This window comes from Scyliorhinus canicula, chromosome 13 (assembly GCF_902713615.1).
Source record: "Scyliorhinus canicula chromosome 13, sScyCan1.1, whole genome shotgun sequence".
NCBI lineage: Eukaryota > Metazoa > Chordata > Chondrichthyes > Carcharhiniformes > Scyliorhinidae > Scyliorhinus > Scyliorhinus canicula.
The window spans coordinates 146,294,396-146,306,921 of record NC_052158.1 but is presented as its reverse complement, the minus strand read 5'-3'; the positions used below and the strand labels follow the sequence as shown (position 1 = coordinate 146,306,921).

The following is a 12,526-nucleotide window of genomic DNA, read 5'->3' as shown; positions in this document are numbered from 1 at the left end:
GGCCCTGGTAGGTGCCTCGACGGTGGCCTGGCCCGCGTTCAGGGCCCACCGATCCGTGGGCGGGCCTGTGCCGTGGGGGCACTCTATTGCTCCACACCAGAGGCCGTGGTCCTCCGCCATTCCCAGTGCGGAACAGATTCCCTCTGCGCATGCGCGTGGATGATGCCAGCACGCGCTGGCGTGCACGCGCTGGCGTTCCCGCACATGCGTCAACTCACGCCGGCCGGCGGGGGCCCTTCAACGCCAGTTGGCATGGCGCCAAGCCCCTATCCCGTAGGCCGGCGGGGTGCCAACCACTCCGGGGCGGGCCTAGCCCCTGAAGGTGCGGAGGACCCCCCTCCCCGCCGGGTACAGGAGAATCCCGCCCATGGAGTGTAGGCTTTGGGATAACAACTGCTTGATGGAAATACTTTCTCCACATTAACTGCGAAAGTTCAAGATGCTACCAACTTCTCAAGGGCAGCTAGGCAGGGCAATAAATGCTGGCCTTAACAGCAATACTCACACCACAAGAACGAACAGTTAAAGGAAAAGAATCCCATTTAATTGGCCTGCTCAATTTAAAAAGTAAGTCATTGTGCGAAACATTTCATTCTGACGGTTCGATACAAATGAAAATATCAGCTATTATGCTAAACGTTATGTTTTTGTAAAATCTTTTGATATACTGAACTATTATTCTCATTGTCTGCTCTGGGCTAATATACATAGAAACATACATCAAAAATAGAAGCATGAGGAGGCCATTCGACCCTTCCAGCCTGCTCCGCCATTCATTATGATCATGGTTGATCATCAAATTCAATACCCTGATCCTGCCTTCCATCCATAACCTTTAATCCCTTTGCTTCCCCTTCTTAATCAATCCCTTTGCCCATCTTTGCTGAATTTTAAACTGCTCTCAATCCTCAGGTCCATTGATTTTTCTTGCTCATTTGTATGCTTCTTCTTTGAATCTAATACTATCTCTAATTTCTCTTGTAAGCCATAGTTTGCCACAGTTCCCTTTCTACTCTTGCACCAAATAGGAATAAACAACTTTTGGAGTTTATCTATTCATTCCTACCACTGCCTGCCCACTGTCCTTCCTTTCAGTAATGCTTCCCAGTCCATCATGGCCAACTCATGTCTCATATCATCATCGTTACCTTCATTGAGATTCAGGACTCTGGTCTCAGAATGAACTACCTCACTATTCACCTTGATAAAGAATTCTAACATATTATGGTCACTCATCCCCAAGGGTTCTCTCACAACTGGATTGCCAACTAATCCTTTCTCATTGCACAACACCCAGTCCAGGATGGTTGTTCCCTTGTTGGTTCCTCAACGTATTGGTCCAGAAAACCATCTCGTATGCACTCCAGAAATCCCTACTCTATTGTACTGTGACTAATTTGACTCACCCAATCTATACACAGATTGAAATCACCCATATTCACAAATATCCCTTTATCACACGCATCTCTGTTTTCTTGTCTAATGCTATTTCCAACATCACCAGTAGAGTTTGGTGGTCTGTACACAACCCCCATGAATATTTTTTGCCCCTTGGTATTTCTGAACTCGACCCCTACAGATTCCACACCGTCTGTGCTAATATCTTTCCTCAATATTGTATCAATATCTTCTTTAATCAACAAAGCAACTCCACCACCTTTTCCTTGCTGTCAGTCCTTCCCAAACATTGAATAACCCTCAATGTTTAGTTCCCATTCTTGGTTACGTTGGAGTCATGTCTCCGTAATCCCAACTATATGATGCCCCTTCACATCTATCTGCGCAACTAATTCATCATAGATCATAGAATTTACAGTGCAGGAGGAGGCCATTCGGCCCATTGAGTCTGCACCGGCTCCTGGAAAGAGCACCCTACCCAAGCCCACACCTCCACCCTATCCCCATAACCCAGTAACCCCACCCAACACTAAGTGCAATTTTGGACACTAAGGGCAATTTATCATGGCCAATCCACCTAACCTGCACATCTTTGGACTGTGGGAGGAAACCGGAGCACCCGGAGGAAACCCACGCACACACGGGGAGGATGTGCAGACTCCGCACAGACAGTGACCCAAGCTGGAATCGAACCTGGGACCCTGGAACTGTGAAGCAATTATGCTATCCACAAGGCTACCGTGCTGCCCTAAATTCATCCATTTCATTTTGAATGCTCCGAGCACTCAGGTACAAAACTTTAAGGCTAGTCCTTTTAACATTCTTGTCCCGATCTTACTAGTTTTACCGTGTTCTTATTTGATTCTGACCTTTGGTTTCTCTGCCTATTACTTTTCTTATTCTCCTTGCTGTCTTTTTCTCTAGTTCCTGATTTCCTTACAGAGGTTTCCCCCCTCTCCCCTCCCCCCTCCCCCCCTCCCCCCCATCCCACCCTCCCCTCCCCCCCATCCCACCCTCCCCTCCCCCCTCCCCCTCCCCCCTCTCCCCCTCTCCCCCCTCTCCCCCTCCCCCCCTCTCTCCCTCTGGGCTTCACTGGAACATTGCAGCAGGCCAAGGACGGACATGTGGACGTGAGAGAAGGTACTGAGTTAAAATGGGAAACGATAGGAAAGTTGGGGTCATGGCTTGCAGGCTGAGCGAAGGTATGTCCCAAAGCGGTGACCTGGTCTTACTTTTGAAATTGAGGCAGACCAGAATGATTCTTTTCATTTTACTGTTCATTCTTGGATAATGAGCGTTGCTGTTAAGGCCAGCATTTATTGCCCATGCTTAGTTCCCCTGGAGGATGTGGTAGTAAGCCACTTCATCTTGAGCTTCTGCAGTTAATGTGGAGAAGGTACTTTCCGCCACACAGTTGGGCGGGAGTTCCAGGCGATCAATATGCCTCCAAGTCGGGATGATGTGTGGCTTGGAGTGAAGTAAAGTACCTGGTTCCATGGTCCTTAACATATAGCACAGAAACAGGCCATTCAGCCCAATCAATCCATGCTGTTCTATATGCCCCACTCAAGCCTCCTCCCATCTGTCCTTGACTAAATTTACTATTCCCTCTATTCCCTCGAATGGTTGCCTAGCTTCCCTTTAGCTGCATCAATAAAATTTGCTTCAACTCCCCCTGCAATAGCACATTCCCCATTCTTTTTTAAAATAAATTTAGAGTTCCAATTAAGGGGCAATTTAGCATGGCCAATTCGCCTAGCCTGCACATCGTTTTGGGTTGTGGGTGTGAGACCCACGCAGACACGGGGAGGACGTGCAAACTTGACATGGACAGTGACCTGGGGCCGGGATCAATCCCGTACCCTCAGCACCGTGAGGCAGCAGTGCTAACCACTGTGCCAAATTCCACATTCTAACCACACTTTTTGGGTAAAGACGTTTCCTCTGAATTCCCGATTAAATTTATTTATCCTTGTGATCCAGGTTTTGGTTTTCTGGTACATTGTCTAGGCGCAACCATTTATTTATTTAACTACTTTGTGCTCAGTCTGCCACAGTAGACGAATAGGATTGTAATAAATAGTACCAACACTATTTTAGAAATGTGTATCAAAAAATATTTATTCTTTCTTCAGGGTGGTGCAAGATCTATTCAGATGGCAGTACAGGCGTATGTCGTCAAGTACTTACTGTTCACCAGAAATAGTGACGTTGAGAGCAACAACATTAAACGGTAAAACAAGACTCTCCCCTTGGCCTATTAAGTAAACACTTGACAATAATTGTGAGATTTTATTGATTGTTTTCAATGAGTGTTTAGATCAGGGGTGGGCAAACTACGGCCCGTGGGCCGCATGCGGCCCGCCAAAGGTCTTTATGCGGCCCACCAAGTCATTTAAAAAAAAATTTTTTTTTTAAGGTTAATTGGGGGGGGGGGGGGGGGGGGGGGAGGGGGCTGTTGCGTTACTTCCTGGTATAGGGTGGATACGTTGACTTGAGTAGGGTGATCATTGCTCGGCACAACGTCGAGGGCCGAAGGGCCTGTTCTGTGCTGTACTGTTCTATGTCCTATATGAGGCGCCCAGAATCATAACCGGGTGAAGTAATTATTTTACTTAATATACTATGCAGCCCTTTAAAATTGTGAATTTCTGAATGTGGCCCTTGCACGGAAAAGTTTGTCCACCCCTGGTTTAGATGGTTCCAACCTACCTGGGACAGGGGTCTTTGGTTAAGATCCAAAAGAAGAATGTGAGGTTGATTGGAAGGGTTACTAACAGGCTTGCAACTACCTTGGCACACAGGGGACTAGATCTTAAGCAAGCATTAAATCCCCTCTTTATATATCTTAGACATAAAGAGCGGAATGCTCCCAATGAATTTCTATGCGTGGTCTCCGGCAAGAAACTAGGTGTGATTCCCCCTTAGTGGATCGGCACGATCCATATTGCAATCCACCCACGCTTCAAATTTTTGTTGGGGTCAGGTGTGATTCGCTCCATGAGACCCGAAGAAGCCGACAAAACTGTACCCTCAGAGATCAAGGGTGTCCCGATCTCAGAATAACAATCTCTTCTCCGAATTGCTGGCAAGACACCACCACCACCAATCGCTGGCAAAGCCCGCCTCTTCGGGGCCCCCCGTTCAGGCCCCTCTCTCATTCAGCCCCCTCTCAGTCCCTTGGCAGTGGCAACCTGGCACTGCCCCGGCACCTTGGCAGGGCAGCTGTCTAGCAGAACACCTTGATTTTCTTGGAAGGACTTCAGAACAGAGGAAACACCAGCAGAACACAAAACTGTGGTTAGAAATAACACCTGTTCAAAGGAGGGAGTACTGCAGGGTTAATGGACTGTGAAGAACTATAAAAACAAACAAAGCTAATCCCTCCTCTGAAATAGCTTGGACTTGTCAAACGAGAGGTTTGTAGAGAGCAATGAACCATGAAATTGAATGTAAATGATGCTGTTCAAAGCTTTAGGGATTCTCAACAAGCCCAGGGACTTGAAAAGGTTAATGGGGAATAAAATTGAACGTGAAAAAAAGACTTCAAAGGTTTCCAACACAGATCTTTGAACTTGGCATGCTGGGAGCGACATCAAAGGTTTTCAAGGCTACAGAGGGAAGAACTTCAACATCATCTGACAGATCATTGACAATGACATGCTGAAAGTGAGTTTAAAGGTTTTCAAGGCTACAGAAGGAAGACTTGCAACACAACCCCCTCCTGGGAAAGAACCCAATCTTAGCCCCTTAGCTATGAGGAGCGGTTGAATAAACTTGGTTTGTTCTCACTGGAACAACGGATGTTGAGGGGCGACCTGATAGAGGTCTACAAAATTATGAGGGGCATAGACAGACTGGATAGTCAGAGGCTTTTTCCCAGGGTTGAGGGGTCAATTACTAGGGGGCATAGGTTTAAGGTGCGAGGGGCAAGGTTTAGAGGAGATGTACGAGGCAAGCTTTTTACACAGAGGGTACTGGATGCCTAGAACTTGCTGCAGGAGGAGGTGGTGGAAGCAGGGACGATAGTGACATTTAAGGGGCATCTTGATAAATACATGAATAGGATGGGAATAGAGGGATACAGACCCCGGAAGTGTAGAAGATTTTAGTTTAGACGGGCAGCATGGTCGACACAGGCTTGGAGGGCCGAAGGGCCTGTTCCTGTGCTGTACTTTTCTTTGTTCTTTGTTCCAGCCTAGCCCCAGTCTCCCTGACCCCCACCTACACTGAAGGACCCCCCCCCCCCCCCTTGACACCCTGGAGCTGAGTGTAAATAAGGTGCTCAGCCCTCTCGCTTCACCTCAGTGTCCCTGGTGCCTGATCCCTGCTTTTAGGCACCAGTAGCGATTTGCGCTCGGGAAGGTTCCCGCTGTGTGTGTGTGTGTGTGTGTGTGTGTGTGTATGTAAGAGGGGAGGGGGGGAAATGTGAGTACTGGGAAGCCACTGGATTCAACTTTAATCTCGCTGATGAGATTTAAATGAATACAAATGAGTTGTGACCAGGTTCTTGCTCTTTCTGGGAAAGATCTTGATCATGCCTCGAGGATGGAGACTCGGGATCAGAAATGGAGTCTGCAATGACTGACCCTCAGCTGGAGGTCAGCTGGAGCCCCTCCAGTGGCCCTTCAATGCTCTGCCAGGAGGTCACGACCCCCTATCCGCTTCATGCTCCCCAACAGTTGACCCGAGGCCGTGCGCCAAGAGACAAAGGAGGCCTCATCATTGTGGGAGTGGGGGGATGATTTGGACTTGGGGGGGTGGGGGCAGGGAAATAATAACACTCACAAGGACCATGGGAAATCACTAATCAAGTTCTACTTGGGGCTCACTGAGTACGAGTTTCCATGGTAGCAGGCAGGGTCCCACCCATGTAGCCCTGCAAATGCTGCCTTGGGGGTTCCGATAATAGTGTTGCACATCCTGATAGCGGCTTTATCTTTTGAGTTACAATAAACCTGTTTATCCATCTTCTTTGTATCTCCTGGATTACTGCAGTGAGTGGCGGCACTGAAATGAAAATGGCTTATTGTCACGAGTAGGCTTCAATGAAGTTACTGTGAAAAGCCCCTAGTCGCCACATTCCGGCGCCTGTCCGGGGAGGCTGGTACGGGAATCGAACCGTGCTGCTGGCCTGCTTGGTCTGCTTTAAAAGCCAGCGGTTTAGCTCAGTGTGCTAAACCAGCCCCAGATAAAATCAATCAATGACATGAAATGAAATGAAAATTGCTTATTGTCACGAGTAGGCTTCAATGAAGTTACTGTGAAAAGCCCCTAGTCGCCACATTCCAGCGCCTGTCCGGGGAGGCTGGTACGGGAATCGAACCGTGCTGCTGGCCTGCTTGGTAAGCCAGCGATTTAGCCCAGTGAGCTAAACCAGCCCCTCCTCCCGCTTTCCTCCCGACACCTTCTGCCAGCATTGCTGAGGCTTCCCATCTTCCAGCCCGTCTCCAACTGGCTGGTAAGATCCGCCTCAGCAGAAGTTGCATTGTGCCAAATAATGATTGGTCTTGGCGGTGTCGGATGGCACTAAAACATCAAAGTGGGCCCTCAGTTTCCATCCACCTTTTGGCTCTGAGGTTGGCCACAGATGGAGTGAATCTACAACAGTGCCTCATATTTTCGACATTCTCTTGCAGCCTGCTTCGTGCCAGCGCTAAAGAACAAGAAAATGCGTTGGCAGCAGCGCTCTCTGACATTCTGTGGACAGCAGGGGAAGGAGCCAAGAGCGTTGTGTGTTTGGTGACCACCGACTGCTATTTCGCCCCTACAATTGACTACAAATCGGACAGCTACACCGAGAGAGTAAGGCCAAGTCCCACACATACATCACATGAAGTTTAAATGTTATTCAATTTGAATCGCATATAATTTACACCTTGTAAAGATTGCAAAGTTTGCTGGTCTTTAAATGAGATACCAGACCAATATTCCTCTTCTGACGGCCATTAGGTATGACGAGCATTGTTGCAGAAATGCATGGAATTATGTCCCTTAACTTTGCATCAAACTTTGCATCACTGCAACCTGCCTTTCTCTGCAACAGGAACATTACCTGCACCATATCTTCTGTGCAACACAGTTTAAAAATTGTTACATCGCCTGGGGATTTTGTTCAATACATTCATAGCAAATTCAACATTTATTACCTATCCGTAATTGCCCTTGAGAAGCTGGCGGTGAGCCACTTTCTTGAACACCCCCAGTCTGTATGGTGGATCCAAGTTCTTTTAAAGAATAAAGAAAATTTCAGCACAGGAACAGGCCCTTCGGCCCTCCCAGCCTGCACTGATCCAGATCCTTTATCTAAACCTGTCGTCTATTTTCCAAGGATCTACTGCCCCCTGTTCCCCACCCGTTCATATATCTGTCTAGATGCATCTTAAATGATGCTATTGTGCCCGCCTTTACCACCTCTGCTGGCAAAGCATTCCAGGCACCCACCACCCTCTGCGTAAAAATCTTTCCACGCATATCTCCCTTAAACTTTCCCCCTCTCACCTTGAAATCGTGACCCCTTGTAATTGACACCCCCACTCTTGGAAAAAGTTTGTTGCTATTCACCCTGTCCATACCTCTCAGAATTTTGTAGACCTCAATCAGGTACCCCCTCAACCTCCGTCTTCCCAACGAAAACAATCCTAATCTACTCAACCTTTCTTCATAGCTAGCACACTCCATACCAAGCAACATCCTGGTGAACCTCCTCTGCACCCTCTCTAAAGCATCCACATCCTTCTGGTAATGTGGCGACCAGAACTGCACGCAGTATTCCAAATGTGGCCTAACCAAAGTCCTATACAACTGTAACATGACCTGCCGACTCTTGTACTCAATACCCCTTCCGATGAAGGAAAGCATGCCGTATGCCTTCTTGACCACTCTATCGACCTGCGTTGCCACCTTCAGGGTACAATGGACCTGAACTCCCAGATCTCTCTGCACATCAATTTTCCCCAGGACTCTTCCATTGACCTTGTAGTCCGCTCTTGAATTGGATCTTCCCTTTTGGAAGGGAGTTCCAGGATAACAGTCCATCAACAGTGAAGAAATGGTGATATTTTTCTCAATCAGGATGGCATGTGACTTGGAGGGGGATTGCAGGTGACTGTGTTCCTATGCGTCTGTTGTCCTTTCTTTCTTCTAGGTAATTACGTTTGCCGGTTTGGATGGTGCTGGCAAAGGACCCTCGCGAGTTGCTGCTGTGTATTTTGTAGATGGTACACACCAGAGCCAAACGTGCAAACTTACTAAAATAAATGTGATTTATTTATAAGCCACATAAAAGCTGTGATGTTTCGCGGGGTCGAACTTGTTTCTCTGTTTAGCTGGACGTCGCTGAAACCCTGTCGTGGGCCGCAATTCTCCGGCAGTGGGATTCTCTGGACCCGTTGGCAGGGCTTTCCTGGCAACGTGAGTTGGTTACAATGGGAATGCCCATTGTCAGCGTCAGGAACAAAGAATCCCGCTACCAGCGAAAGACGTACTGCCTCCCACTGCCAAATAACACACGGCTGGGAGGCCAGAGAATCCTACCCCATCTTCATACTCCAGAGAGCAGAATGGAAAACACTGTCAGAACATAGGAGAGGTTTATTAAAAGTAACAGACAACCAGTAACAAGAGACATGACGCAGCTTGAATTTTTATTTTACCAATTATTTGAACCACATTGTCTGTTCGAATGAAATGAAATGAAATGAAAATTGCTTATTGTCACGAGTAGGCTTCAATGAAGTTACTGTGAAAAGCCCCTAGTCGCCACATTCTGGCGCCTGTTTGGGGAGGCTGGTACTGGAATTGAACCGTGCTGCTGGCCTGCTTGGTCTGCTTTAAAAGCCAGCGATTTAGCCCAGTGTGCTAAACCAGCCCCTGCTGGTATATACACACACATACATATACACACACACACATATACATATGTACACACATATACACACACACACATACATATATACACGCACACATATACATATATATACACACATACATATACACACACACATACATATACACACACACACATACACACACATATACACCCACACACACACACACAAACATACATATATATATACACACATAATATATACACACAAACATACATACATATATACACACACACATACATACATATATACACACATACATATATACACATATACATACATATATATATACATATACACCCACACACACACACAAACATACATATATATATACACACACACACATAATATATACACACAAACATACATACATATATACACACACACATACATACATATACACACATACATATATATACACATATACATACATATATATATATACACATATATACACACACGTATGTACAGTATATATGTACAGTAAATGTGACACTTCACTCTTTAAAAGCCTAAACAACTCTGTATGCCTCAGTTGCCAAGTACCAGAATCTTGAGACACACCCTCCACTTGGGCTGTAGAATAGATAAACCTGCCAAACGAGGAACACAGTGACTGCGATTTATCGCTCCCACCATTAAAAATTTTAAAATTGAACTGCAGAACGACAAAATCGCTCTGACCCGAAGTCAAATTAAATTTAATCAAATTAGTATAATAGTTTCAAAGATACTGTCCAATACCAATACAAAATCCAGGGTATTTGCCTGTGTAGCCTACAGTGCTTGACTTTGATAGATTTCAGGACAATGATGTATGGCTTAAGCCAGTGTTTTTCAAACGTTTTTTCCGGGGATCCATTTTTACCCAACCGGCCAACCTTTGGGACCCACGCCGGCCAACCTTCGCGAGCCTAGCCGGCTGAGCTTTGCGACCCTCGCAGGCCGACCTTTGCCACCATCGCCGGCCGACCTTTGGGACCCACACCAGGCGACCGTTGCGACCCTCGCCACCCGACCTTTGCGACCCTCACCGGCCGACCTTTGGGACCCACGCTGGCCGACCTTCGTGACCCTCACCAGCCGACCGTTGCGTCCCTCGCCACCCGACCTTTGCGACCCTCACCGGCCGACCTTTGGGACCCACACCAGCCGACCGTTGCGACCCTCGCCACCCGACCTTTGCGACCCTCGCCACCCGAACTTCGCGACCCACCATTTTCTCTTACCATTATTGCAAGAGGTGAGCCTGCTTGCTCTTCACAATCTCACTCCAATCAGGTTCACAGGAGAGGTAAGCAAACGAATCAGCCAGAGAGGAAAATTTCTCAAGGGGGAAAGGGTAGATTTTGTACCTCAGTTCGTAAACTCTGAGTTGCTCCTCTGTTAACTGATCATTGCAGTAACACTTCAAGCGGATGAAGTTCACCGTCATAGGGGTCGTCTGGTCACTGTTTCGATTCAATGCTTTAATGAAGTCTAAGAGGTCAGCAAAAAACGTACAGCCATGCTTCAGTACACAGAGGGCAATGATCTGATGATTTCCCATGTCTTTCATTATATCCCTTGCTCAATGTTCAGTTCTGTCCATGATTAAGTTTCAAAAATATATGCTCTCTCCAGATCATTTGAATAATGTTTAATGATGCAAAACAGATCGAGGTTATAGCCTTGTTCATCATCGGTGATCACTACACAGTCAGCTGCCGCCATGTCGCTATCGCACTTTGACCCCGGGTTCAGTTCCAACACTCCCGGGCCCCATGCGCACTGATGAGCGGGGACGCATATGCAGTGCACCCTCATTTTTTTAGCTGGCTGCCGCCGCCGTTATTATAGCCGCTCGCAGCCAGCATTGTTAAAAGCCAGCTGCTGCGGCTGTTGCGCTCGTGTTAGGCAGGGCGCCCAAATTGCCATGGCAACAAGCACTTTTACATGCACTTTCTAGTCTGGAGCTATGGCAAAGGCTCCAACCTTCTTTCCATCACGTAGCTGACCAGGAATCCCTGTCCAATCTACCATTGGCATATGTTGCAAGGATCTGCAGGTTGACACATTCAACCTGTTTGGCCAAATCATGAATCACCTTCCTTGGCCATCAAGTCCTGGAGTGGGACTCAAATCCAGAGCTTCTGGATTAGAGGCAGCGACGCTACCCAATGTGCCATAGGGCCTCAAAAAGCCAGATAGCAGTAAGCACATCTATGAAATGTTTAAAATACTTTCTGATGATTTTAATTGGGGAAGTTCCCCTGTTGAAGCTGCAATGCTATATTACCCAGCACTCAAGAGGTTAAATTCACAGGACAATGGAGCTGAGATTAGATTTCAAGCAAGGAATCTGAGCTAGTATTCGGAAATCAATTAAAGGTTGTTACAGACAGAGATGATGGAGAGAGAGACTGGAATCCCAATTCTCTTCCCTTACTGTCCACAGTCAGCGTGTTTTGATTCTGTGCCCTTTAAACCCGAATGTGTAATCAAGTGGAACTAGCAGCAAGCTTTTGTGGGTTTAAATTAAGAGGATTATTTATTCACACATGTACCCTGAAAGTCTAAAGGCTATGCCACACACACGCACACCGTACAATCTATTTCTTGTGAAAGATACAGTTCAAGAAGATAGTGCACTTTTACAAATCACAAACATAGGAACATTTTGTAAAAGATATTCTGGTTTATTTTAGGAAGGATCATGTTGCAGGCCAGTTGAAGAAGACATGTCACTCATGAAGGAGGTAGTCTAGATGGACTGAATAACCAGATTTAGTGTACTTATAGAGCAGTGTGAGAGAGTTCCCATGAAAGTAAGATGCTCAGGCTGCTTAAGTGAATGGCTGACATCACTTAAACTGAGATGCTATCTGGAGTTCTGTTGATTGCAGATCCTATTTCCTCAAGGTTCCTCAACCTCTCAACACAGGTTCTAGGGAGGTCACAGGGCCATTGTGAGAAGTCCACTCCCAGATGCTTCTGAAAACTTACCCCTAAATCTCTGACGGGAAATTCAGAATCAGTCAGATCTCTTTGGAGGGCCCATGCTGCTGCCTCACTCTTTACTCATTTCTCCTCAGCTCCAGCTCTTTACATTCACAGACAAGGGAAAGCTGCAGGATTTCATCACTGAATACATACACTGTGTAAGTACTGAAACGTGCACTTATAGCGGCTCTTCAAGAATTATGCTCTATAGTGGCAGTCAGGCAGTCATCGGACCTACAACTCAATTGGCTCCTGGG

At 46.8% G+C, this 12,526-nt stretch overlaps 1 protein-coding gene across 2 annotated transcripts in view; it reads left to right on the top strand.

Annotated features, from left to right (window-relative positions):
• The window catches only part of mindy4b (MINDY family member 4B), an 80,212-nt gene that overhangs the window by 45,091 nt on the left and 22,595 nt on the right, over positions 1 to 12,526 (top strand). For both annotated transcript variants that reach the window (XM_038817205.1, XM_038817206.1), the window contains 3 exons: positions 3,534 to 3,631; positions 7,038 to 7,203; positions 12,362 to 12,427. In XM_038817205.1, the coding sequence (XP_038673133.1) occupies positions 3,534 to 3,631; positions 7,038 to 7,203; positions 12,362 to 12,427 (330 nt within the window). The remainder of the gene's footprint in view (positions 1 to 3,533; positions 3,632 to 7,037; positions 7,204 to 12,361; positions 12,428 to 12,526) is intronic.